The sequence below is a fragment of the Glycine max genome, chromosome 4, assembly GCF_000004515.6.
Source record: "Glycine max cultivar Williams 82 chromosome 4, Glycine_max_v4.0, whole genome shotgun sequence".
In the NCBI taxonomy this organism is placed as follows: Eukaryota; Viridiplantae; Streptophyta; class Magnoliopsida; order Fabales; family Fabaceae; genus Glycine; species Glycine max.
In genome coordinates, this window is record NC_016091.4 from 49,721,688 (window position 1) to 49,744,602 (window position 22,915).

A 22,915-nucleotide genomic window follows, 5' to 3' on the forward strand; every position below is an offset into this window, starting at 1 on the left:
AAATAAGTGTAACAAATTAGGAATGAATCGTGACCAAATAAAACAACAGGGGACCAAACTTAATTTATTAATTAGTCATTTCAGTTGTTGGGTGCATATTATCCATTGGTATCTTAGTCAAACCGAATCATCTCACTAAAGACGCGAAAATTGTCAACAAGTATGACAATATTCATAAAAAGGAATTGAGTTGGACGCAAGCCAGCTTATTTTTGTTGTTGAAAATTACATATGGATCCAACGGAATTTATTCAACAAGGTATAGAAAAATAAAATTAAATCAAATAACCTCCTTTAAAGAGAGTTGTGAGATGACATTATTTTTTAGCTTTATATGTTTACAATTTTGGGCCAACCCTACTGATCCATTAAGCTGTTAAAGCATTTATTTACCGAAATTTAAAATAAATAACTAAAAAAGTTAGTGGACTAAAAAAAACGTAAAAAGTCAGAGGTTGTTTCAGTAACTTGTTCGTTTCTTCATAAGCACCGACAGATTTTAATATGCAATTACCTTTGATTCTCCGTGTATTTAAGACCTTTTTCTTTAACGTAGCCATTACAAGAATACGTTTTTAATGACCAAATTGCCCTCCACTCCAAATATATTTCCATCTTTTCATGCTGCGAACACAACCACCCTGTGCATTAAAACTCCCCACCCCTCTCAGCTCCACAAAATCTATCTTCCATCTTTGTTTTTCCTTTTCTTTTTTTTTTTTTCTCCCTCTCGTTGCTCTGCAATTCTCTGTCTCCAAACTTGCCATTTTCTAGTCTTGGATTTGAGTTATTATAATTATAAAAATGTTCCGTTTTGGGTTAAGTAAGCTGATTTCCCAAATTTAGACATTAAAAGTAGGTGTGAGTAAGTGGACTTGAGTCTATGGATTGGCCCATGAAGCCCACGGTACACGCGGGTAACACTAATTTTTTTAAAACAATCAATGGTTATATAATATTTTGGACCATCTTACTTAACCCACGGGTTTGGTCTATGGGTTGACTCGTAAGTTTACTTAGGAAGTTTAAATATACATTTTTAATTGAAGATCGAGAGTGTCAGACATTGTTGTGCATATTAAATAAGACAATAATTTAGATGAAATTTTTTTACTAGAATAACTTTTAAGTGGTATCTGTATTGTTGTTTTTTTAAATTAGAACTAATAAAGTTTTATTAATATATATAATCTTTTAATATAAATTTTTATGACATGGATGACTAAGTACAACTTTAATTTTAATTAAAAAATAATTTAAATATTACTTAAGAACCTGTAAGAGATGTATCAACAACATTTTGTAATACACATTAATTGCATTACAAGTATAGCTTTAAAACACATTCATGTATGTGATGCAACGTTTATTTCTAGTTAATTAAAAAACCATTTGTTATTGAAGATCTTAAAGTTTCATATTTTAGATTTATTGATTGAATTTTGTTGTTAAGACATTATTTATTTTATTAATGTAATTAACTAATTATTGATATTTTATTTACGTTTGTGTTGTATTTTTATTAAAATTGTAATTTTTTAAAATTAGGTTTGTTGACGGATTCGTTTGACCCGCCGAATTCACGTGACAAGAACGGACCAATTTATTAAATTCCTATAAGGATGCATACATCCACTTACTAATACAAGCTTAAGTGGACAGAACTTATGAGGGGCCGACTGGTCCATGACCCACCACTAATTGAAATTTCATTTTTTGGTGAATCAAAGTAGGATTTTTTTTCTTTCACATTTCCTTCTTAGAGAACTCATGCTTATAAATAACGTAAATGACTAAATGTAGAGCCTGATTGTGATTGTTTCATTCCCGAGTACTTTTACAATGGAGATATGGAATAGTTGGTGGGTTTTGCAAATTATGCAATTTCTGGGTTTTTTTAGTTTTTGGATTTCATTTGCAAAGTTTAGGACTTTATTCTCAAGAGCTTTTGGTTATGGCCACAAGGTTGTGAAGGGTGACTGCAGTACTTGGATCTTTGTTTCCTTCAATGGGTTGGTCACAGTTGGTTCTTTCATATTCTTCCTCTTGGTCCTTTCCTGGGCTTATTTATACGCATTTCCCAGTTCTCAATCACTGATTCAGAGTCATGAGATTCCCATCAACAGTTCTGACTCACTTGTTCAGAGTTATGAGATTCCCAGCAACAGTTCTGACTCACTTGTTCAGAGTTATGATGTGATTCTAAAACCCAATGTTTCAATGGACACATGCAATGTGTTTGAAGGAAGTTGGGTGAGGGATGATAGCTACCCTTTGTATGATGCTTCTCACTGCCCTTTTGTTGAAAGGGGTTTCAATTGCCTTGCTAATGGGAGAAAAGATAGAGATTACACAAAATGGAGGTGGAAACCTAAGAACTGTGAGATTCCAAGGTTTGATGCCCGTGGAATACTTGAACAACTTCGTGGGAAAAGGGTGGTATTCGTTGGCGATTCGTTGAGTAGGACACAATGGGAGTCCATGATATGCTTGCTGATGACAGGAGTTGAGGATAAGAAGAGTATCTATGAAATCAAGGGCAACAAAATCACAAAACAGATAAGGTTTTTAGGTGTGAGGTTTAGTACTTTTGATGTTAGAATCGATTTTTATCGATCGGTGTTCCTGGTGAGGCCTGGTTCTGTGCCTAGACATGCACCCCAAAGAGTGAAGACAACATTGAGATTGGACAAGATTGATGATATTAGCCATGAGTGGATTGATTCTGATGTTCTTATATTCAATTCAGGTCACTGGTGGACACGGACTAAGCTTTTTGACGTGTAAGTGGCTTCATTTTCCTAATAGTGATATGATTTGCATCATTTTGTTGATAGTAGATATACATTTTGATGTCATAATCTAGTTTTCTATTTCTTTTTATAAATTCAACATTGGATTTAGTCCTCGACATGTTTTATGATAATACTTTTGGACTTAATTTTCATCTTTGGATTCGTAGAATGCATGCTTTATTGGTATTATACAAATTATACCTTCACCATTGATAAGAATTACAAACAATAGAAATGGATCGGCTGCAGTTGTATTTTTAACTGCACCTACTGCAGTCATAATCCAAGGGCTGAAATTTTTTCAACATATCTATTTTAATATTCTAACATAAAACCAATAAATAAATAAAGGAGAGGATACTCTGCAGTTTTTAACCCAGAAGATAGATGTCTCAGAATTTCATTGTCCTGGGTGTGCAAAAGATTTTCAACTAGCATTAGCTTTTCTTCAAATGATAACCTCATCCTTATGGTAATTTTGGGCACTTGCTAGCAGAGAAATTTTACCTTTTTGAATATTTGTCATGATTCATGAGTATTACTGGGAAGCCTTTAAAATTTATCACATTTTGTATGTTTCTGGAATACTTCTGGTCACGTTTGAAAAATTTTAAATAATGGTATTACTTATATAAACCAGTTTCTCTAAAGAGAAGCAAAGAATCAGGTTTGGTAAGGTAAGATACCAAATAATGTTTTTGACACAAGTTTATTGAGAGGTTGCCATGATTTTGGTCTTCATCAACTCTCTGACGAGACTTAAAAAATAGGCTTATTTGAAATGGTCTAATGGTCTCTGATGAACAGCTGTATATGGAAAACTGGCTTATGACTTAAGTTACAGAGTTTTTGCCACAAATTACAAGATTGTTGTTTTTGGATCCTTTGGGATGGGCTGAAGATGGAACTGGATCAGTGAATTCTGCCTGAGATTTTCTTATATGCAGGGTCATGGTCCTGTTAACATAACTAAGGAAAGGGAATGATTTAAAACATCTGGGTGGAATAATAATGTTCTGATAGTGAATAGCAACAAGTTTGGATGTGCTTTATCTTGCACTCCTTTGCTTTGAATCATCAGTTACTTACATGACCCTAAATGGATTTTGCTGATAGTTGATAGTTTCTCAATTTGCACATGGTTTAAACAACTACCATCCAGAGATTGTCATATATGATAAGTTTGTTAATTTTTATGTACATAGAAAATTCTTAAATGATAGTACATAGCAAATTAGCAATTAAACTTGTCCTCTGACTTTGTGTGCCTCTAAGGTTTGACTGTTTGATAATTGATACAGAACTAGACTAAATATTTTAATGAAGATTATCAATCATTTGGTGCTAACGTGACCTTCAGACAGGGGCTGGTATTTTCAGGTTGATAACTCACTGAAGCTTGGAATGACAATTAACTCTGGTTTCAACACAGCTTTACTCACCTGGGCATCTTGGGTAGAGAGTACAATTAACACAAACAGGACAAGAGTATTTTTCCGCACCTTCGAATCATCTCATTGGAGGTGGGTTTTACACCATATTTGTTTATTTTTTTTGTTTAGTTAAATATGAACCAAAATAATATTCAGTTCACTATTCCTTTATTAAACACAAGAGCCATCAAACTTTATTTTAGTTAATACTTAAATAGTTTTGAAGTGTTATGTTAATCATTAAGATGCTTGTGTTTGTGGCAGTGGACAGAATCACAATTCTTGCAAAGTGACTAAAAGGCCTTGGAAGAGAACTAATCGCAAAGAGAGAAACCCAATTTCAAATATGATCAATAAAGTTGTCAAAAGCATGAGTGCTCCAGTAACAGTTATGCATGTTACACCAATGACTGCATATAGAAGTGATGGACACGTGGGCACTTGGAGTGACCAGCCATCTGTTCCTGATTGTAGCCATTGGTGCTTACCCGGTGTTCCTGATATGTGGAACGAAATTCTCCTCTCGTATTTGCTACCAAAATAAGGAGCAAATTAGCATGAGAGGTACCAACATGTTAGACCTTATATCATTTAAGCCATATATAGCTTGGTACTCAATTGTACTCAGCAATCAGGATTAACCTGTTAGCCTTTAACGTCACCGGGGGGTACCAAATGTACATTGGAAATGAATAATGTTTGTATAGTGATTTCAAATAATTGGCATTCACAAAAAAAAAAAAAAATGATACCAGGACTAAAGTGTTTATGTGCAAATTCTTGGAGGACTAAATGTATATTTTATATTGAAGTTCTGAAATGATTTTTACTTTACTAACGGAGTTTGCAAATGGAACTTGGTCTTACTTTTTAGAAATTTAGTTTCAAACAAATTACAACTGTGGCAATGTCCCTTTGAGGGTAATCAAACATGTTATGAAACTAAATTAATTTCAAGATGATGTAAGAATAGCCTGAGTTCTCGAGGACAGAGGGTCTCCAAAGAAGAAAGTAGATAAGAGGGGAAATAGACTAATTTCTCAATAATCCATTCTCAGGAAAAACAAGGATATATATATATATATATATATATACCCTATCTCTCTTTTCACTAACTGCCTAAAAGGAATATTGCGATGATTCCTTCTAACAGAATTCACAAATAAAGTATTCCAGAACTAGCTTAGTCATACCCCTATCTTGTTATAATGCTAATATATAAAGGCTAGTGATAACTGATAAATCACATAATCTTTCCATTTCTTAGGTGTTAGTAACTTCCTTTTGGGCCTCATACTCTCATCTACAACTGTCTGCTCCTTTTCCACGTTGGGCCGCTCTTCAATAACGGGCTCTGTCATATCACAAGACTTATCCAAACATCCTCTAACATATCTCTGTCATTTTTGGGTAACTTGTGGAATTGCGGATACATTGTTTTTGGTTAAGGACTTGAGGTGGGTACATTTGTTATAGCTTTCCCAAACTATTAAAGTACTAATAATATAATAATGACTATAATTAGAATTTGATTATAATATATTCTATAAATACCAGCCTGAAAATTGACAGCGTAAAAATCATATTGAGAATGGATTAAATTAAACACAATTATTTTGTAATATTATAATAAATATTATAATATTAATTACTTTCATCTTTTGTCACGAAAATTTAGAGTGTGAGCATAATTCAAGATGTCATACAATTCTAGTTATATTGAATGCGTTTTACTAATTTTATCATCTTATTTGCGAGGGATGCAATTTTATTTTCAAATCAAGCATTGCCAATCATTTTTAGTTCCTGATATCTCTTAAGTGGGTTGTAGAAAAATACAATTACAACTGATATACCATTAAAGCATCTGAATGCACAAAGAGTTTTTATCCTCTCCTTCAAAAATGAAAACGAAATAATATCTGAGATATCATTAAATTCAAATTTTGGGAAGCAAAATAAAATGGATCTACAATACTCTCACAAATGAAAAAGCAAGCAACTTCATCCACGGAACTCACATAAGCTCCGGCACCTATATAAAATAATCACAATGCACTGAAACCAGCCCATACAAATGTGGCGCAAATTTTTTTGGAATTTATTAAAGTTGAAAGTTATTTTTAAGAAGAACTATATAAAAAGGAGAATGATACATGCATCTTATATAGGCGTGGACATGTTTAATCTCATGAGAAGACTTTTGTTGTATTGGTATGGAAAATTTGTAATTAAGTTGAGCACGCCTTATCAGAAGAGTTATGTTTCAAACAAAATAAGTGAAGATTCTATCTGTGGAAATAGTTCACATCTTGTTCCCCTTTATGCAAGCTTTTAGTATCTTAATCTTGTTTCCCTTTATGCTTCATCTCTGCATTTATCCTTTTTCTGCATCTACTATTTATTCCCATCATTTCTTCTGGTTTTATGTCTTTTACCATCCACAAGCACAATAAAAAATTAAAATAGAGCTATACTAGAGTAGAAATGACATTTTTTTAACCAAAGCCCCCACACCATTGGACATGCGTTGAACAAATTGTGGTACTACATGTATAATTTTTTCGTCAAGAAATAAATGTCACTTAAATTACCACAAGAACAACAAATCGACAAAAAAACCACATTTTATTTATCATGCATTAGACAATAACAGCAGCAAAGGTCCTATCATTCTCAACATTCAAACTTACACAAGTTTTCACTAATTCAATAATTCTAAAGGGATATATCATATATATGAAATTTATTTTCTTCTTTTCACTTTCACAACTAGAAAGAGAACTCAGTCCCTCACAGGGACCATGTCATCATTGGTTTGATAGATTTACTCCCCCATACGAATGATGCATCTGATGGACTCCCCTTTCAGCATGTAATCAAAAGCCTTGTTAATCTCAGAGAATGGAACTGTGTGAGTGATGAATTTCTCCAGTTCCAATTCCTGCACACAAGACAACATTAGCAATTAACACATCAATAATGAATATGAATGTCCTTATAGACTCCACAATTCAATCAATCAATCAATATATATATATATATATATATATATATATATATATAAGCTTACCCCATTCATGTACTTCTCCACAACAGAAGGAAGGTCAGTGCGGGGTTTGTAGTTTCCATAGAAGGTACCCTTTAGAGTCCTCTCATTCAAGAAATTCACTGGATGAGTTTTGAATGCATCATCTTTGTTTGGCACTCCAACAAGTACAGCAACACCCCAACCCTGAGAAGAACAAATCAAGGTTCAGCCTTAGAAACCTTAATGTAAACTTTTTAGCATCAAATAGAGCAAGTGGGTTATGATTTAGTACATCGTGGACGCATTCGAATGCTGAGATCATGGCTTGGATGCTGCCAGTACATTCAACAGCACGATCCACACCCCCATTTGTCATTGCAGCAATCACCTGGACACCACATTCACATCTCAATCAGCATCAGAAAATAAAAATCAACATTGCAAAAGCACAGCTTTAAGAGAATAGAAATATAATAAACTACTAAATTATCCACCAACTAACCTCTTGTACAGGTTTGTCATGATCTTTTGGGTTCACAAATTCATTGACCCCAAACTTCTTAGCTGCCAAGAAAAACAAAGATAATAAATACCATCAATTAGGGAATGGCCATTTAATTTATGTTGAGCTGAATCTTCAAGCATTTGTTGGAAGAAGAAAAAAGCACTCTACCTTCTTCAAATCTGCTAGAAACTAAATCAACCCCAATGATTCTTGATGCACCAGAAATCCTTGCCCCTTCAGCAGCCTAGAATTTGGATAAAAAAAATAAGAGCACGAGTTAATATTAGTCTTTTTTCATTTGCATAATAACTACAGTGCTCACACACACACAAAGGCACAAGGTTAACATACGGCAAGGCCAACAGCTCCAAGTCCAAAAATGGCAACAGAAGAACCAGGTTTTGGTTTTGCAACATTGATAGTGGCCCCAAGACCTACAATCACGAGTGAAAAATGTGAGTTTGATGTTTTTACCAACACTATTATTATAAAACCATGTCAATGAGAGGATCTTCCAAACCTGTGCAAATTCCACAACTGAGAACACAGATTTTGTCAAGTGGGGCAGCAGGGTTGACTTTGGCAACACATCCAGCATGAACAACAGTGTATTCACTGAATGTAGAGGTACCAACAAAATGGTAAATAGGTTGTCCCTTTATAGAAAACCTTGTTTGGCTATCATGGATCATGACACCCCTATCAGTGTTGATCCTGAGAAGATCACACATGTTGCTCTCCTCTGACTTGCAATGAGGGCAGTCCCCACACTCCCCGGTAAACACAGGGAGGGCATGGTCCCCTGGTTTCAGATGAGTCACACCCTCACCTACGCTCTCCACAATCCTGAATAACAACATCAACCCAACGTTGATAACATGTATTTAATGTACTTATGAGGAAAACAGAATGTTTGACCCTATTATGTCAGAAACCAAATAGACTTAACAAAAAATGAATCATTAGTCCAAATTATGAAGCAAGGATTTATGATGTGTAAGAAACATACCCTCCAGCTTCATGACCAAATATACGAGGAAACAATGGAGTTTGGCCCTGAAACATAATTAAACATTAGAAGAATTTTTACATTTCAGACAAATAAACTTGTGTAAGAAACTAAAGTTGATCTATTTCCTAGCATTTGCTTAAGATCTAATTAACTATGGTGTCTGGGTCATTAAGGAAATTGGAAGTGAGGTAATAATAATATATGATGTTACCTTAGCTTCCCAGAAGTAAACATCAGTGTGGCAAAGAGAGGTGTAGAGGATCTTCAAACGCACTTCACCAGCTTGTGGTGGCGCAACCTCTACTTCTTCAATCACAAGTGGCTTCCCTGCCTCCCATGAAACCGCAGCTAGTAGTAATACATTCATTTCAATCAACCCATTTAGTTAGTATATACAATATCTCTGATCATGATGTGGTGTCTATCGAGTATTATAATTAGGCACAACAAAATTTAAAAACCAAATTTACACTTTTTAATAACGAAAAAAAATGATAATCCGTCTGGTAAACAAACTTGAATATCATTAAGAAGTAAGCACTTTCAAAAATATGACTAGAATGGAGGGCAATTAACATTTTTTAATACGAAGAAAAATAACGACCCAGGAAAAGGATCATTATAATTTTCTAAATTACAGAAATAAAAATAGCAAAATAGAACCAACTTTATGCACCCCACAAAAAAAAGTGTTAAGACTAAGATTGGTTTATTCGTAAAATTCGAAGTGATCATAACAAGGTTAGACATCGATGCATAAATAACAGATTAACAAACTTTTAAAAAAAAAACCTCTTCAGCAGGGAATGCTAATATGATATGCTATGTATAGCATCAAAAATGAAAAGAGATCAAAATAAGATGACACTGAGAAGAAGTCACCTTTGCATTTGATGACTTGGCCAGCTGTGCTCGACATGATGAATTAATAGTTAGTGAGAAGAAAGATGAGAATTGATGAGTGAGTTTGGTAAATGGTATTGAATTGTGTTGTGTTGTGGAAGGATAGATAGTGTAGATTTTTTTTTATAGTGATTAGTGAGAAAGAAAAGAAGGTGAGATAGACCACCGAAAGATTCATCAAAACAAATGACAAAACCACTTTGGTTTAGTTTCCAAGCGGCGCCATAGGTTCGTTTGGTACACAATACACATGCCACGTAAACTGTCAACAGTACCTGGTTTTTAATTTGGTTAAATTAATTATCTCATCCTATAGTTTTATTATTGATATTTTTTTAATCCTTATCATTTACTTTTTAATTATTTTTTAGTCAGTTTAAAAATGATTTTAGTAATTTTTATAGTTTGTATTTTAATTATATTTTAGTCTTATAGATGGTTTTTTTTAGTCCTTATAATTTATATTTTTTAGTTCTTATTACAAAAAATTTATAAAAATAATTAACTACAAATTAGTTATAAATTATTAACTACTTTTTATTACAAATTATCTTATGATAAATTAGTTACGAATTATTTGTTAATATTTTTGTAGTTAATTGTAATTGATAATATTAGTAAGAACTAAAATATATTAAAATATAAAATATAGAGACTAAAAAGAACAAATTCAAATTATAGGAAGTAAAAAAAATTATACTATAAATTATAAAAACAAAAAAAAATCATTTTTAAACTACATAAATTAAAAGTAAATAAAATATAAATAATAAGAAATAAAAAATCACCTTAAAATTAAAAAATCATTTTTAAATTACATAAACTAAAAGTGAATAAAATGTAAACAATAGGAAATAAAAAATTACCTTAAAATTATAAAAGATTAAAAGATACAAATGATAAAATTATAACAATAAATCAATAATTAAACTTTTTTAATTTTTACTTTCTTTGATGTGACTGTGACACTGGCCTACCAAGTGGCAATTGTGCAATGGCATTTTATTTTTTTTTTGCAACTCTTCTGAAAGCGATTTTCTTATTTATTACTAATAAATAAATAGTAATATATAATTTCTTTTAGAAAGTGATCGTTTGTATTGATTTCATCGTTAAAGAAAAAGTAGTTTTTTTTTTAAAAGTTTGATCAATTTTATAGTTTCCTTGTCATTATATTACACTGAAAAAATTTAGTCAATTTTGTCAATACCTCTGTTCAAGAATCAAAATTAGAGATTTGCTTTTGACATTTTCACAAGAACCAATTTGAGATATTTCTTACATTAATTATTTTTTAAAAAAATATTTTTAATTATGTTTTTTTTCTTGATGTTAATTGAGTTTTAAAATAAAATGGTGGGAGAGTATATAAGTTTTAGTCTCTCAAATTATGAAGAGACTAAATTGTGTTTACACAAATATTGATGAATTATAAAAATAATATAAGTTGTTGTTTTCTCAGTTAAAATGATACAATTATATATATAAAAAATGGAAATTATTAATTTGTACTTTTATAACATTTTAATAACAGTTAAAAATTAATATTAGTAATTATTACTTTAGAAATAAAATAATAAGACACGTACAAAGAGTAGTTTGTTTAAGTGTTAATCTAATGACCGATCAAGAAAACGACGTGCCACGACAACGGCACATTTTCAAAGCAGGATCACGACCGTATGTGTTAACTGTTAACTGTTAACCATTTTTTCCCCTCTTTTTTTCTATTGGCTTGCTTCCTTCGTTTCTCCTTCACCGTCAACTTTTCCAGGTTACACTTCTTGAGGTGTCTATTAATTTAATGTTTCAAATTTTAAACTACACAACAAACAACAAGTTGGTCCTCTAGCTAGAATAATTAGTGGGCTAATCTGGATTATTCGATTTGGTTGATCCTGGAATTATATTTAAAATAATTCGACAAAAAAAATTAATATAAAGTACCAAAAAGTTAAAATAAGTTACAGTTTACTTTTGTGGTGACTTAAATGCCAACTTCACTCTGCTCCCTCGACCTTAAACACAAAAGGCATCGGTGGCAATAATTAAAAGTTAAAAGTGATAGTTTGAACTCTAAAATGAAGCTCGATTCTTGAAGTTGCACATTCGATGTGTTTGGTTGGTGGATGGGAAATAAAGAATAAGAGAGATATGGAATTTGAATTGAAAATAGAAAATGAAAGTAAGAACAATTTTAAATTTTTATTTTGACACGTTAATATTTTCTTTTCTATTTATATTCTCTTCAATCAAATAAAATTTCTCTTTGTTTTATTTCTATTCAACTTAACATATTATTATGTTTTGTATTGATAAAGATAAGCAATTGGGAAATAAAGAATAATAAATAAAAATAGAAAGTACTTAAATAAATAAGCAAAAATTTATTTTCATTTATTTAAATGAGCGAAAACACACAAAAAATGAATCAATTATTATAATCATCAAATTGAAACAAGCATATGAAAAACCATCATTTTGTATTAGGATAAAAATAGAAAGTATTTAAATAAATAAGTAAAAATTTATTTTCATTTATTTAAATGAGTGAAAAAACACAAAAAAAAATGAATCAATTATTATAATCATCAAATTGAAACAAGCATATGAAAAACCCTCATTTTGTATTAGGATGGTATTTCATTGTATCAACATTAAAAATAAGATGTCTTTAAGTTAGCTTTAAATTAATTACATTAATAACAAATAGTATAGTGACTAATTATTTTCAACAAAAAAATTATTAAAAATAAAACATAATTATAAATTCATTCAAGTATTTATGTGAGATACTAGTAAAGAAAAATGTTAAAAAACCTAATATGTTCTTAATTTTGGAAAAAAAAACATTTAGAATCGAAATAAAAATCCATATATACACACGAACACATAAGACGGAATGAGTAACACTAAATGAAATTGTGCTTATATGTTTTACACGCTTACTAAAAATACACTTCTAATTTCGTTGTTTACGAAACATTATGATACTAAGATATGGTGGTTCTTGAATAATTGTTGTACAAAAAAAATCTTGATCACACTTTTATCATTTGAAGGGGGAAAAAAAGTATGTAATGTTAGGACTAAGGATGACAGTGAATAGAATTTGGGTAGAGAATGCTACGGTACTCATCTTCATGTCCACATTTAAAAAAAAAAAAAAAAGTAACCATGCTCACTTCCATATTTGTGAGGGTAACAACTTTAATCTCAAAGATTCCATCCCTATTCTTATGGGTTACCCTAATGTAAGGAAAACAATAATTTATAGGGGTATTTGTTAGAAGCAAATATTTATCTGCAGTTGGAACTTGTCACTTGGGAGGACAAAGGTATGCAGGGAGCGTATTATAGAGAGAAAGACAGAGAGGCAAAACCGCTAGCAACAGTTGACACAAGAAAAGATATGGCATTAAAGTAATTTCTCTACATAAAGCTTATATCATGGTTGAGCTAATTTTGCCAAAATAACTAAGTCTAAAATCTTCACATCCAATGTGTCATCTACCTTTACAATTCCATCAGTACCATCTACACCAATCAATTTGCCGGTGGCACCACGCAATGCCCCACCCATAATCTTTATTTTGTCTGATTTTCTTGGTACCACAGCCTCCATTTCATTAGGAAGGGCTGTAATCGCTTCACCATTGCCACTAGATCCAAGAGCTACCCTGTAAGAGCCATCCTGAAGAAACAAAAAATGCCAACGTCATTAAACAGAAACCAAGCAAATGAAACGAAAAAACAGCCATATTTTGTCTCAACTTGAAGATCCCTCGTACAAATGTAAAAGAACATGTATGTACAAGCGAGCTACTAGGTCAGGTCACCATACCGGGAGAACCTCTCTTATAACTCCAACAGATTCCTCTCCAGCCCTGTGTACGTTGACCAATATATCTGGGATAAACCAAGGCCCTTCGTTTTCCCCACCTGCAAAAATTAAACCACCAAATTGGCAAACTAAACGTAAGAAAAATACGTTTCAATTTTTTTGTTGATGATCCAATCAAAACAAATCAGTAGTACACATAATAGATCCAGGATTAAGCTTTGTAAAAAAGTGAAAAGTGTTAACAATTATCCTTATGGGGATGTCTCCATGGTAGACACGTGAGACTCAAGGCATTTGAACTAAAAATCATATAAATAAATCTGCAAAAATGAATAGCAAGAGATATAATGTTTGAACCAGAATAGCCACTCTATCATTGACCATATTTGACTAGTGTATGTAATAAAATGAGACGAGGAAACAAACAAGTAGCAAACCAAATACTAAGCGCAGAGTAATAATCATCTTCGTATTAAATGCAATGTAACAAGTGTAGAATAATAATTAAGAAAACCAATGAGACACACCACTAAGCCTAACACTAGTCGTCCTTCATTTCAAGGGCCATGCTTTATAAGTTACTTTACAATCATAGATGAAGAGAATTAGGTACATCACAAAGTTGCAGTTTGATTATGTAACCAAATAGACAAGCACCCCCCCCCCCCCCCCCCCCCCCAAAAAAAAAAAAAAAGAAAAAAAACAAGAAAATGTAGATAATAAAATTGTCTGTCATAGATTGACAAAACAAAGTTACCTAAAACTGGAGACATCATGTCCATACCACCTGTGCCTGGAGTCATAGGCTGTCCTCCAGGGGTGCCAGGAAGATAAGATGCTGAACTCGGTGTCATAGGCTGTCCACCAGGTGTTGATGGTAAATATGGGCTTGGAGCATTGGCTGCAAAACAACCCCCAGAATAGAGTATTAGCATAAAATTAAAAATACAAAATATACTATTGATTTGAAGGGACAAGAGGTAGTGCTACCATAGGCAGAACTGTCCCGCGGTGTTCCAGCTTCACTATAATTTCCACCAGGAGTGCTAGCCCAACCAGCACCAGGAGTTGGGGCTTCATATGGCCGTGAAGGAGGGCTTCCAGGCTGAAATGATTAAAAAGGAAAAAGACAATAAAAATATGGTTCCTAATATGAAGTTGCAGAGTATCTCAAGTTTGCTAAATCTCCTGACCTGATACTGTGGACTGGCTGCCCAAGAGCCTGGATTTCCATCTTCCCAGTTATCCCTGATTTTATTTTCACCATCAAAATTCATACATCAAACATCACATATGCTACAAACCTAACAGTACAACAGACCGTAAAGAGGAAAAAATGCTTTTAACTAACAAATTCATTATAAACCTCAAGTTCTAGTAGCTTCTGTTTGGGACATTGATGCCCTTTTGAAGGTGGATTAACTTAGACATTTAATTCTATCTTTTCCTTTTCATGTTGGATAAATAAATTTAAAAAGGGCCCCAGCATACAAATTGGAAGGATGAAATCTTTTTATTAAAGCAGAAACTATGTAAAACAAAACAAGAGAGTATTATATATTAGCTCAACGAAGAACAATGATGATTGGACGAACCTTGGAGGACTCATTGGAGTATAAGGATTCCATGCTGGGTCACGCATAGGTGTTCTCATTCCATCATGAATAGGTGTTGCTATAAATAGCAGTACATTTAACAATTAGTAGTTATAACAATCAGTCAAACATCAGACGTGTTAATCCTCCAAAATAAATAAAAAAATCTATAACAATAAAATCAAACAAACCTCCAGGATCTCTCATTGGAGTCATATATGGATGTAAGGGAGTTCGAGAAGGATGCATTGGTGTTTCACTTCCCATTCCATAGCGAGATGTATCACTGGAAGAACACATAAAAGTCAGACGGTTGAACAACTTTCAAGTCCAAATCACATGAACAAATAACTTACCGATATGGGGTTACAGCCACATTGTCAGATATATGGTTCCGGTCAACTGCAAATCACCAAGTCAGAGACCATGCAAATACAGAAATATACATGCAAACAGGTGTTTGCACCACTAAGAAGACATACCTGTCACAACCTTCATTTGGGATTCCAACTCAACACGAACTGTTGTGCCTTTAACATCTATAACACGCCCACGGTAACCTTTATAGGGACCTTGGCGTACTTTAACGGTTGTCCCAGCCAAACTATCATGGCCCCTTCCACCCCTATGTCTCCCTCCAGCTATACCACATCCAAATAAATTAACATCAGAAATGTTTCTTAAAAAAGGTACAACAAAATGATAGACTGGTTCAATGTTCCAGCATATAATACACAGAAAAATTTACACATACAATCCATTGGCCCTCCTCGAGAAAACCTCCTCGGGGACGGTGGAATACGACTTGGACTTCTAAGACTGGCAAATCTTGAGTAGGCATCCCCCTAAAGGAGGAAAGGAATAAATTAAGCAAAAACATTGTCACGAAGATAAAAAACAAAAAATCATAAAAATTAAAATAGGAAATGGTTACATTTCTGTCACCACTGGAGCGTGAACCTCCCACAACTACACATGATTGGGCCTTAGCACATATAAAGCCTGCATGTTCAAGATGATGGCGATCAAAGATGAACAAGATTCCTCTATATATGTGCTCCACAGGACCTTGCTTTCCCTAACCAAAAAATAAACAGATAAATAAATATCAACAATAATATCTTTCAAGAAATAAATCTAGCCGAACGAAAAAACCTCACTTTGCAGGGACCATCAATGATCCGCACAACATCCTTTGACGATACCGTATTCTTAAACCTATCCTGCACACTTATTTTCTTATCTATCTTACATTTGATCTCTCTTAATTTAACAAGCACAACTTCAGGTCTGTCAGGAATCCCCTTAAGAACCTAAAAAAAAAGCAATAGGCATTAATTTAATGGCAAACGTCTCAAAATTTTAATAAAACAAATTGAGTCCTTAAGGTACGAACCTGAAATGCCTCACTTTCAACACGTATTATCACACCAAAGCTATTATTACTGCACCATGTTAAATTAGAAGTGAGAAAACTTTGAACCATATCACACAGAGGCAAGGTGTTATGCCTAATCTCAGGCACAAGAAAAGGCTTACTCTAGCAATACAAGATCACGAAGTTCATAGTCCCCAATTCTTGTAACTCCAGTGGTTACTTCTGAACTTTCTACAACATCATCTGCAAAGACACGGATCTAAAGAGAGGATATTTTTATGTTATTTCTGCACTAAATATTATTAGAAAACAGAAATTAACAAGCCTTTCAGCAAATATATATAGAGACCATAAAACTCACATGCTCTTTTGTTGTATCAGATATTAAGATCAACACATGCTGCTCGACCTTCACAACCATGCCTGTAGCCCCCTCTTGAGCACCAGAAACTACCTTAACGTGGTTTCCAGGTTCAAAATATTTACAAAGTTCCTTTTCATTTACAGCAATAGTTTTCTGACATACAATGAAAAAAGATAATTAGACCATCATGAAATCAATTTATTATTAATCATCAACATGCAAAACTGGCAGACTATACACGGAATAAAACCAGTTAATTATCCATTCATACTTACTGGAAGATCCTCCATTTCTGGTCTTATATGAACATTATCTTCATCAACTTTCTCCACCTTCCCCTTCAAGTTCTTTAAATCACCCTTAACAACAATAACAGCATCTCCTTTCATAAAATGGCCTTTCTTCCTGTTTGCAAACAAAGTTGACAGACTAGCTACGTCACCATCTCCACTTTCGCCTGGTTTACGAAATTTTTCAAGCTCATCAAAAGTAGGTTTGATGTTCTGAGCACTAATGGATTTTATCGATACAGTTTTGTATAAGAATCCATCTTTGAACATCATGCCTCCAATTGCATCAAATCGTTCCCCATAGGCATCGCGTCTATGCTCCACACGGATATGCAGTTCCCTGAATAGAAAGCATAAATTTATTCAGCCCAGGAACTGAAAAGTTTCCAAGAAACAGAAGACATTTCAGTAACAGAATGGAGAGAACCAGCAATACCTTGCTTCATCAACATTCATAAAACGAGGAGGAGGAACAAAAGCCTTCTTTTTCACAACTTCTCTACCTTCCTGCATGACACAAGTGATTTGTAAAAAAAGTACAGACTCAGGCTATTTAAACTTTCAATTAAGTTAAACATTGGTCAAATAAAATGCATGAATTTACAAAAAAACTGCAACATTTCGTACCAATTTGTTTGCAAGAGCCTGTAAGTCTATCCTTGGAATTAATTTGACAGTAACCCTCTGCCGCACGTTATCAACATCCACTACCTATAGAAGAGATATTTGATAGTAAATAAAGAAAACAAAATGGATGGTATCATGAAATTTCTAGAATGTGATGCATACTTTGGCAAGGTCCCCTTTATATGTCCCGATCTTCAATCTGACCCAAGTATCTCTAGCAAGATCAATAGCTTTACTTTCAACAGACAAAACATCAGTCATTTCTCTGATTGGAACAAGTGTTATTTTTTGGCCAAATATATTGCGCAGACCTTTGCAAGCCTGAAAACAAACGCAAAATTTTAAACACATATGCACACACAATTTAATCCATAAAGACCCGTGTTATTTATGAACAAACATTTTACATGACAATACCTCTCTGACATGGGCTTCTTTATCTGCTTCCACGTATATATAGTTTTTGAGATGATCGAGAGCAATAGCTGATCTTATTTGCAACTCAGACCCCTTATCTATGTACTTTTGCATGAGGCAAACAGCTGTTTCTCTCTCACGACCAATCTAATGAACAAAAACAAAGAATATAAAACATTGCTTCTATATCCTTGAAAGAAAAAGGAAATCATCACAATACAGATAGGAACATACTGCACATTTGACCATCCACAGCTTTGGATCTCTCACAGATGGCAAAAGAGCTTGTTGCTCCACATCTGTCGTTTCTTCATCGTAATCTGTTAGGCGCCTTCCATAACGTTCCTGGATGCTTCTGGCCATAGCTTCAAGATCTTCATGATCCTCTTGGTGATGTGGCAGCATACGGCTACTACGCATCCTTCTCCCATCATCTTCTTCCGGCAGATCAGATCCACCCTCAACAATGAAGTCTGCATGTTTCAACAGTTGTTAACTTATCTACATAAATAATGGATGTATTTTACACATAGTAACTGAGGGCCTGAGACAACAAATTTATAAAGACTGCTCAACATGTGCATAACAGTAGAAACACACAAAGTTCAATCCTTCCCCAAAATTCAGTCACAGATGAAAGAAAAATCTAGCATCACAATAAAATATACATGCATACATATACACATGAAATTAAAGTGCATTCATGAAAACACTTTAATTTCTATAGCCTGCTTTTAAAAAAATAAAACACATAAATCTGTTTGGATTTTTAGTTTTATTTCATTTTATTTTTTTTAAAAACTTGTCATCCAAAATCTGTTGGTTGAGTAGAAAAATGTTTTTAAAAAATTGTTTTCTTTAACATGTTTTCAGAGATTTTCAACTCACATCAAACCACCACTGCTGTTAAAACATTGCCAAGCTTGCAAAACTTATAGTCAAAACACAATTCCAAAAAAAATGCCTTGATATTTTATTCTGAGAAATAGTTCTCAAAAATAATAACAATAGAATCAAGCAAGCCCCTAGTCAATAGGCCATGATTTCAGTCATCTTGAAAAAAAGAAAGATAGGGTAACCAGATGAGACAATCATTATGCTGTTTATAAACACTCAGGAAAAAGTGTCTTTGAAAACTCTATGCTGTTTAAAAAAAACACTCAGAAGACCTAGAGTACAACTACCACTTAAAATGCTAGATCACACAGAAATGCTTTTGAGACACATAGACATACTTGATTTACTGACTACCACATAATTTTTTTTTTTGGTTTCAAAGTTCAATAACCATTAGTTTTCTCACAGCAAGTAGCTCATCAAACACCAAATCAATATAAAATTAACCACAGCAAGCCCCCACAACCAATCAGAAAAAGTAACCTAAAGGAAATATAACAGTCCTTGCTTTAAAAAGGGGAGGAATTTGAGAACCAGAACCAATTTGCATAATTGCATCCTAACACTGACAATAACAAAAATAATAACAATGAATCTACATCAAGATTCAAGAAGAAAGAAATTACGTGCTGTTTTCTGTAATATATAACATTTCTATACATTGGGATTGGGACTTAACAGCAATGTAACAAAAATGGTTTGTTGATAGACATGATTTAGAGTAAACATTATGGCATTGTTTGATCCAAGCAGCCAATCCCACATGGTGGAAAAAGGCTACTGCTGTTTATGTTATTGTAGCTGTACACTTAAAGCCTATGACAATCCCTTCTAATTTTTGAAATTACGATGACCTCCCCTGTGAAATTTTCTGAAGACAAATGATTTCTATGTAATTATTTTTGAATCAGAGATTTTAAAAGATTTCCCAGGTGTGTAATGATTCTTATTTTAATTCAGGATTTCAAACAGGTACTGAATATCAATTTAACAATATGGGAAAGGGAAACTCTCGCCCATACTAAATGGTTCTTTAGATTCTCACCATACAAAAAAATTTGATAAGTGTATGCACTTATCCCACCTCTACCTTCTACCATTACAGTTGTTGCCACCTCCACGGCAATAATCACGACAACACCCACAATTGCCACTGCAATTGTCTTGCCATCCTTATCAAGCATCAACAATGGTCCTTGATTCTATTGCATCACATCACCCCCACTATTCTCCCAATTTCTGTCAGATAACAAGTTTACGGCTACCCTATTTATACAACAGTCATCACTGACATTGATGCTCGCCACCCAATGCTACTGTTGCAGCTGGTAGTCTCATTTCTAAAACACCACCAAGCCACTAAGTGGAAATTTTCCAACAGAAAAATTTAAACCATGCATCAAGATTCTTGAGAAATTGATACTCTGGGCACACCAAAATTTCAATGAATCAAATAGCATATAATCAATCTGATGGAAACTGACTACTGGATCCGAGATTAATGGGTTTGTGTTTGGTTTAGATGCATGGATCATGCTCCAAAATATTCTATTTGGAATGTTTATTCCAGGAGGTGTGGTCAAAAGGCAGTTATGCTATTATGCTTCCTAGTGAATGGTGGTTAGCCATATAATAGTTATGCTTTGTAGTGCATTTTCTTAATCTTCATTTTAGGAACGGTGTTTGAAAATGCAGTTATGACGTTCTGCATGTGAGTTTGAGAACAGAGAATACCATTGATGTAGCGTGTAATTTCAGCTTGTTTCAATATATGTTTACAGTTCAAAGTTGTTGTTTTATCAAAATCACAAACATAAATCACAAAATTGATCCTCAATTGCATCAGTGTAGCCTCTGGGAAAAAAAAGAGTTTCAATTTTGTAATTCCAATATTTTAAAGTGTCTTATCTATTTGAAAAGCCCAGCACAAGAAGTACCAGAATATTACTGAAACATCAACTTAATAAGACCAAGACAAATTAAATGGGTCCATAAAACAGACTAGAAGACATGACTTCATATTCATAATTATCACTAGTATCACATCACCTCAAATAACAAAGAAGTCCTTCCCGTTAACAATAAGAAAAATGTCACAACCATATTACAGTTAGTACAGATTACATTAGCCTGCAATGGCTGCAACTGTAACTTGTATGGCTGCCAATGTCAAATTCCACTCCCACCAGAGCCATGACAATAAAACAAAAGAGCATCCCACAAATTACAATTGCAGGATACTCTTGCATAATCAACAACACACCCAAGGTAATCCAAAATATAAAAAAAAAAAAAAAACGATATTCATATACAGACACAGTCGGTTAAAAAAGATAAAAAAAAAAAAAAAAAAAAAAACCTCCGCAAGCAAGGATTGTATACCACATCTAATCTAGATTCAAATCAACCACAACCAGCTAATAAGCTTTTCACGCCATTTAATTGAAAGAGAAAACAAACCCTAAATCCGCAGCTCCAACCCTAATTTCATCCATCCACCATTCATATCTAATCCGATTGATTTCAATTTCCAATATAATCAAATCGCAAACTAAACAATGTGAGAGAGAGAAAAAAACGCACCGTCTTCTCCCTCTTCTTCCTCCTCTTCCTCATCACTATCCACCACGGCCTCTTCATCGAAGAAATTAGAGGCGGAAACCTTCTTGTACTGGCGCCTCCGACCGCCACCGCCACCCCGGCCATCGAAATCCTCGTCATCGTCGTCCTCCTCCTCCTCGTCCTCGTCGACCTCCTCGGCGTCGTCATCGATAAAGCCAGATCTTCCCCTCTTCCTGCCGCCACCGCCGCCGCGTCCTCGGTGGCTGCCCTCCTCCTCCTCCTCGACGAAGTCGGCGACCTGCTCGTCCTCCTCCTCGTCGAAGTCGGCGACCTGCTCGTCCTGCTCCTCGTATTCCTCCTCGTCGTCGTCGTCCATGCCACGGCGACTCATGCCGCAAACGCAAACCCTAGGCTTTCTCGAATGCGAGTGTTGGTGTTGCTGCTGCTAATGCTATGCGTGCAAAGCCTACAACAACAGAGTTATGGTAACATCAACACACACCCAAGTTACCAACGGAGCCCGTAAAAATAATATAATAATAACGAGTTATTTATTATCTGTACATGAAAAAAAAATGTTATATCAGCTGTAAAACTTGGACGTGACTCCCCTTTCACGGTTTCTTTCTGTAGCTCTAATGTCTCTCAATTACGAGGAAAAGAGACGATGCCTTGACCTGGGCCATTCTAGTTCTACTCTAGCATTAAGAAATTAGATTAAACACCAAAATATAATCAATAAAAATAATTTACTATTCATATTTCAAGTCATGCATTTGCAACAAAAAATAAATAAATTAGAGTTTAGTTTATAAAATTGTGAATATGAGTATTTTTTATTTTATAAATAAATTATATATACAAAATTCAATTCAAGATCCAAATTTTAAATTCCAGACTATTAATTAAATTGAAGCTTTTTCACATTAGTTAATCGCGCATCTGGTTGTGAATAAGAGTGGATTTATTTCTTTGAATCATAAAAATGCCATTATAATTTCTCAAATTATTATTGATGTTGATCAACTTTTTTTTATATTTTAAGGGTTAAATCATTATCACTTAGCAAGCAAAATCAGAAAATAAAATGATTGTTACTGAGTTGAGTAGTTTTATTTTAAGGATTAAAATGTTTTTTTTATTTTACAAATTAAATTGACCAATATTTATGATTATCAAAGTTTAGCATACCTCAATGAGAAGAAGACAACAAACATGTCTGCGGTGCATATTATCAATGACATTCTAGCCTCTAAGGTCAA

The 22,915-nt window shown here is 33.7% G+C and overlaps 3 protein-coding genes across 4 annotated transcripts; 1 reads left to right on the plus strand and 2 right to left on the minus strand.

Annotated features, from left to right (window-relative positions):
• Positions 1–1,669: 1,669 nt before the first annotated feature.
• Positions 1,670–5,062, plus strand: LOC100784384 (protein trichome berefringence-like 7). The gene is made up of 3 exons (XM_003523353.5): positions 1,670–2,783; positions 4,160–4,318; positions 4,493–5,062. The coding sequence occupies exons 1-3, from the start codon at positions 1,843–1,845 to the stop codon at positions 4,770–4,772; spliced, it is 1,380 nt and encodes a 459-aa protein (XP_003523401.1). The 5' UTR covers positions 1,670–1,842; the 3' UTR covers positions 4,773–5,062.
• Positions 5,063–6,755: 1,693 nt separating this feature from the next.
• On the minus strand, positions 6,756–9,802 carry ADH2 (alcohol dehydrogenase family protein). The gene is made up of 10 exons (NM_001353241.1): positions 9,659–9,802; positions 8,988–9,124; positions 8,774–8,820; positions 8,285–8,610; positions 8,116–8,198; positions 7,933–8,008; positions 7,762–7,823; positions 7,552–7,647; positions 7,302–7,463; positions 6,756–7,172 (listed from the first exon to the last, which is right to left on the minus strand). The coding sequence occupies exons 1-10, from the start codon at positions 9,693–9,695 to the stop codon at positions 7,056–7,058; spliced, it is 1,143 nt and encodes a 380-aa protein (NP_001340170.1). The 5' UTR covers positions 9,696–9,802; the 3' UTR covers positions 6,756–7,055.
• A 3,272-nt stretch (positions 9,803–13,074) lies between these two features.
• Positions 13,075–22,357, minus strand: LOC100784916 (putative transcription elongation factor SPT5 homolog 1). 2 transcript variants are annotated; one of them, XM_006578880.3, is made up of 23 exons: positions 22,218–22,357; positions 21,675–22,119; positions 18,429–18,667; positions 18,195–18,341; positions 17,940–18,098; positions 17,778–17,861; positions 17,587–17,657; positions 17,136–17,490; positions 16,858–17,013; positions 16,658–16,755; positions 16,515–16,563; positions 16,279–16,431; positions 16,053–16,196; positions 15,873–15,963; positions 15,601–15,759; positions 15,475–15,520; positions 15,310–15,404; positions 15,119–15,197; positions 14,717–14,771; positions 14,514–14,628; positions 14,281–14,424; positions 13,524–13,621; positions 13,075–13,373 (listed from the first exon to the last, which is right to left on the minus strand). In XM_006578880.3, the coding sequence occupies exons 2-23, from the start codon at positions 22,042–22,044 to the stop codon at positions 13,128–13,130; spliced, it is 3,153 nt and encodes a 1,050-aa protein (XP_006578943.1). In that variant the 5' UTR covers positions 22,045–22,119; positions 22,218–22,357; the 3' UTR covers positions 13,075–13,127. The 2 variants fall into 2 exon arrangements, with proteins under 2 accessions (XP_006578943.1, XP_003523402.1); XM_003523354.5 differs by having other exon boundaries at positions 21,675–22,353.
• Between the last annotated feature and the right edge of the window lie 558 nt (positions 22,358–22,915).

What these genes read in the sequence shown, in the direction of transcription:
- ADH2 (NM_001353241.1), bottom strand. Translation starts at nt 9,695, where the DNA reads ATGTCGAGCACAGCTGGCCAAGTCATCAAATGCAAAG. An exon ending in TTGGAGCTGTTGGCCTTGCC is followed by an intron (nt 8,009 to 8,115) that starts GTATGTTAACCT and finishes TCCAAATTCTAG; the next exon opens with GCTGCTGAAGGGGCAAGGAT. An exon ending in ATGACAAACCTGTACAAGAG is followed by an intron (nt 7,648 to 7,761) that starts GTTAGTTGGTGG and finishes TGTGGTGTCCAG; the next exon opens with GTGATTGCTGCAATGACAAA.
- LOC100784384 (XM_003523353.5), top strand. Translation starts at nt 1,843, where the DNA reads ATGGAGATATGGAATAGTTGGTGGGTTTTGCAAATTATGCAATTTCTG. An exon ending in CGGACTAAGCTTTTTGACGT is followed by an intron (nt 2,784 to 4,159) that starts GTAAGTGGCTTC and finishes ACCTTCAGACAG; the next exon opens with GGGCTGGTATTTTCAGGTTG. An exon ending in TTCGAATCATCTCATTGGAG is followed by an intron (nt 4,319 to 4,492) that starts GTGGGTTTTACA and finishes TGTTTGTGGCAG; the next exon opens with TGGACAGAATCACAATTCTT.
- LOC100784916 (XM_006578880.3), bottom strand. Translation starts at nt 22,044, where the DNA reads ATGAGTCGCCGTGGCATGGACGACGACGACGAGGAGGAATACGAGGAG. An exon ending in TTGAAAGTGAGGCATTTCAG is followed by an intron (nt 16,432 to 16,514) that starts GTTCGTACCTTA and finishes CTTTTTTTTTAG; the next exon opens with GTTCTTAAGGGGATTCCTGA. An exon ending in ACTCCAATGAGTCCTCCAAG is followed by an intron (nt 14,772 to 15,118) that starts GTTCGTCCAATC and finishes AAATAAAATCAG; the next exon opens with GGATAACTGGGAAGATGGAA.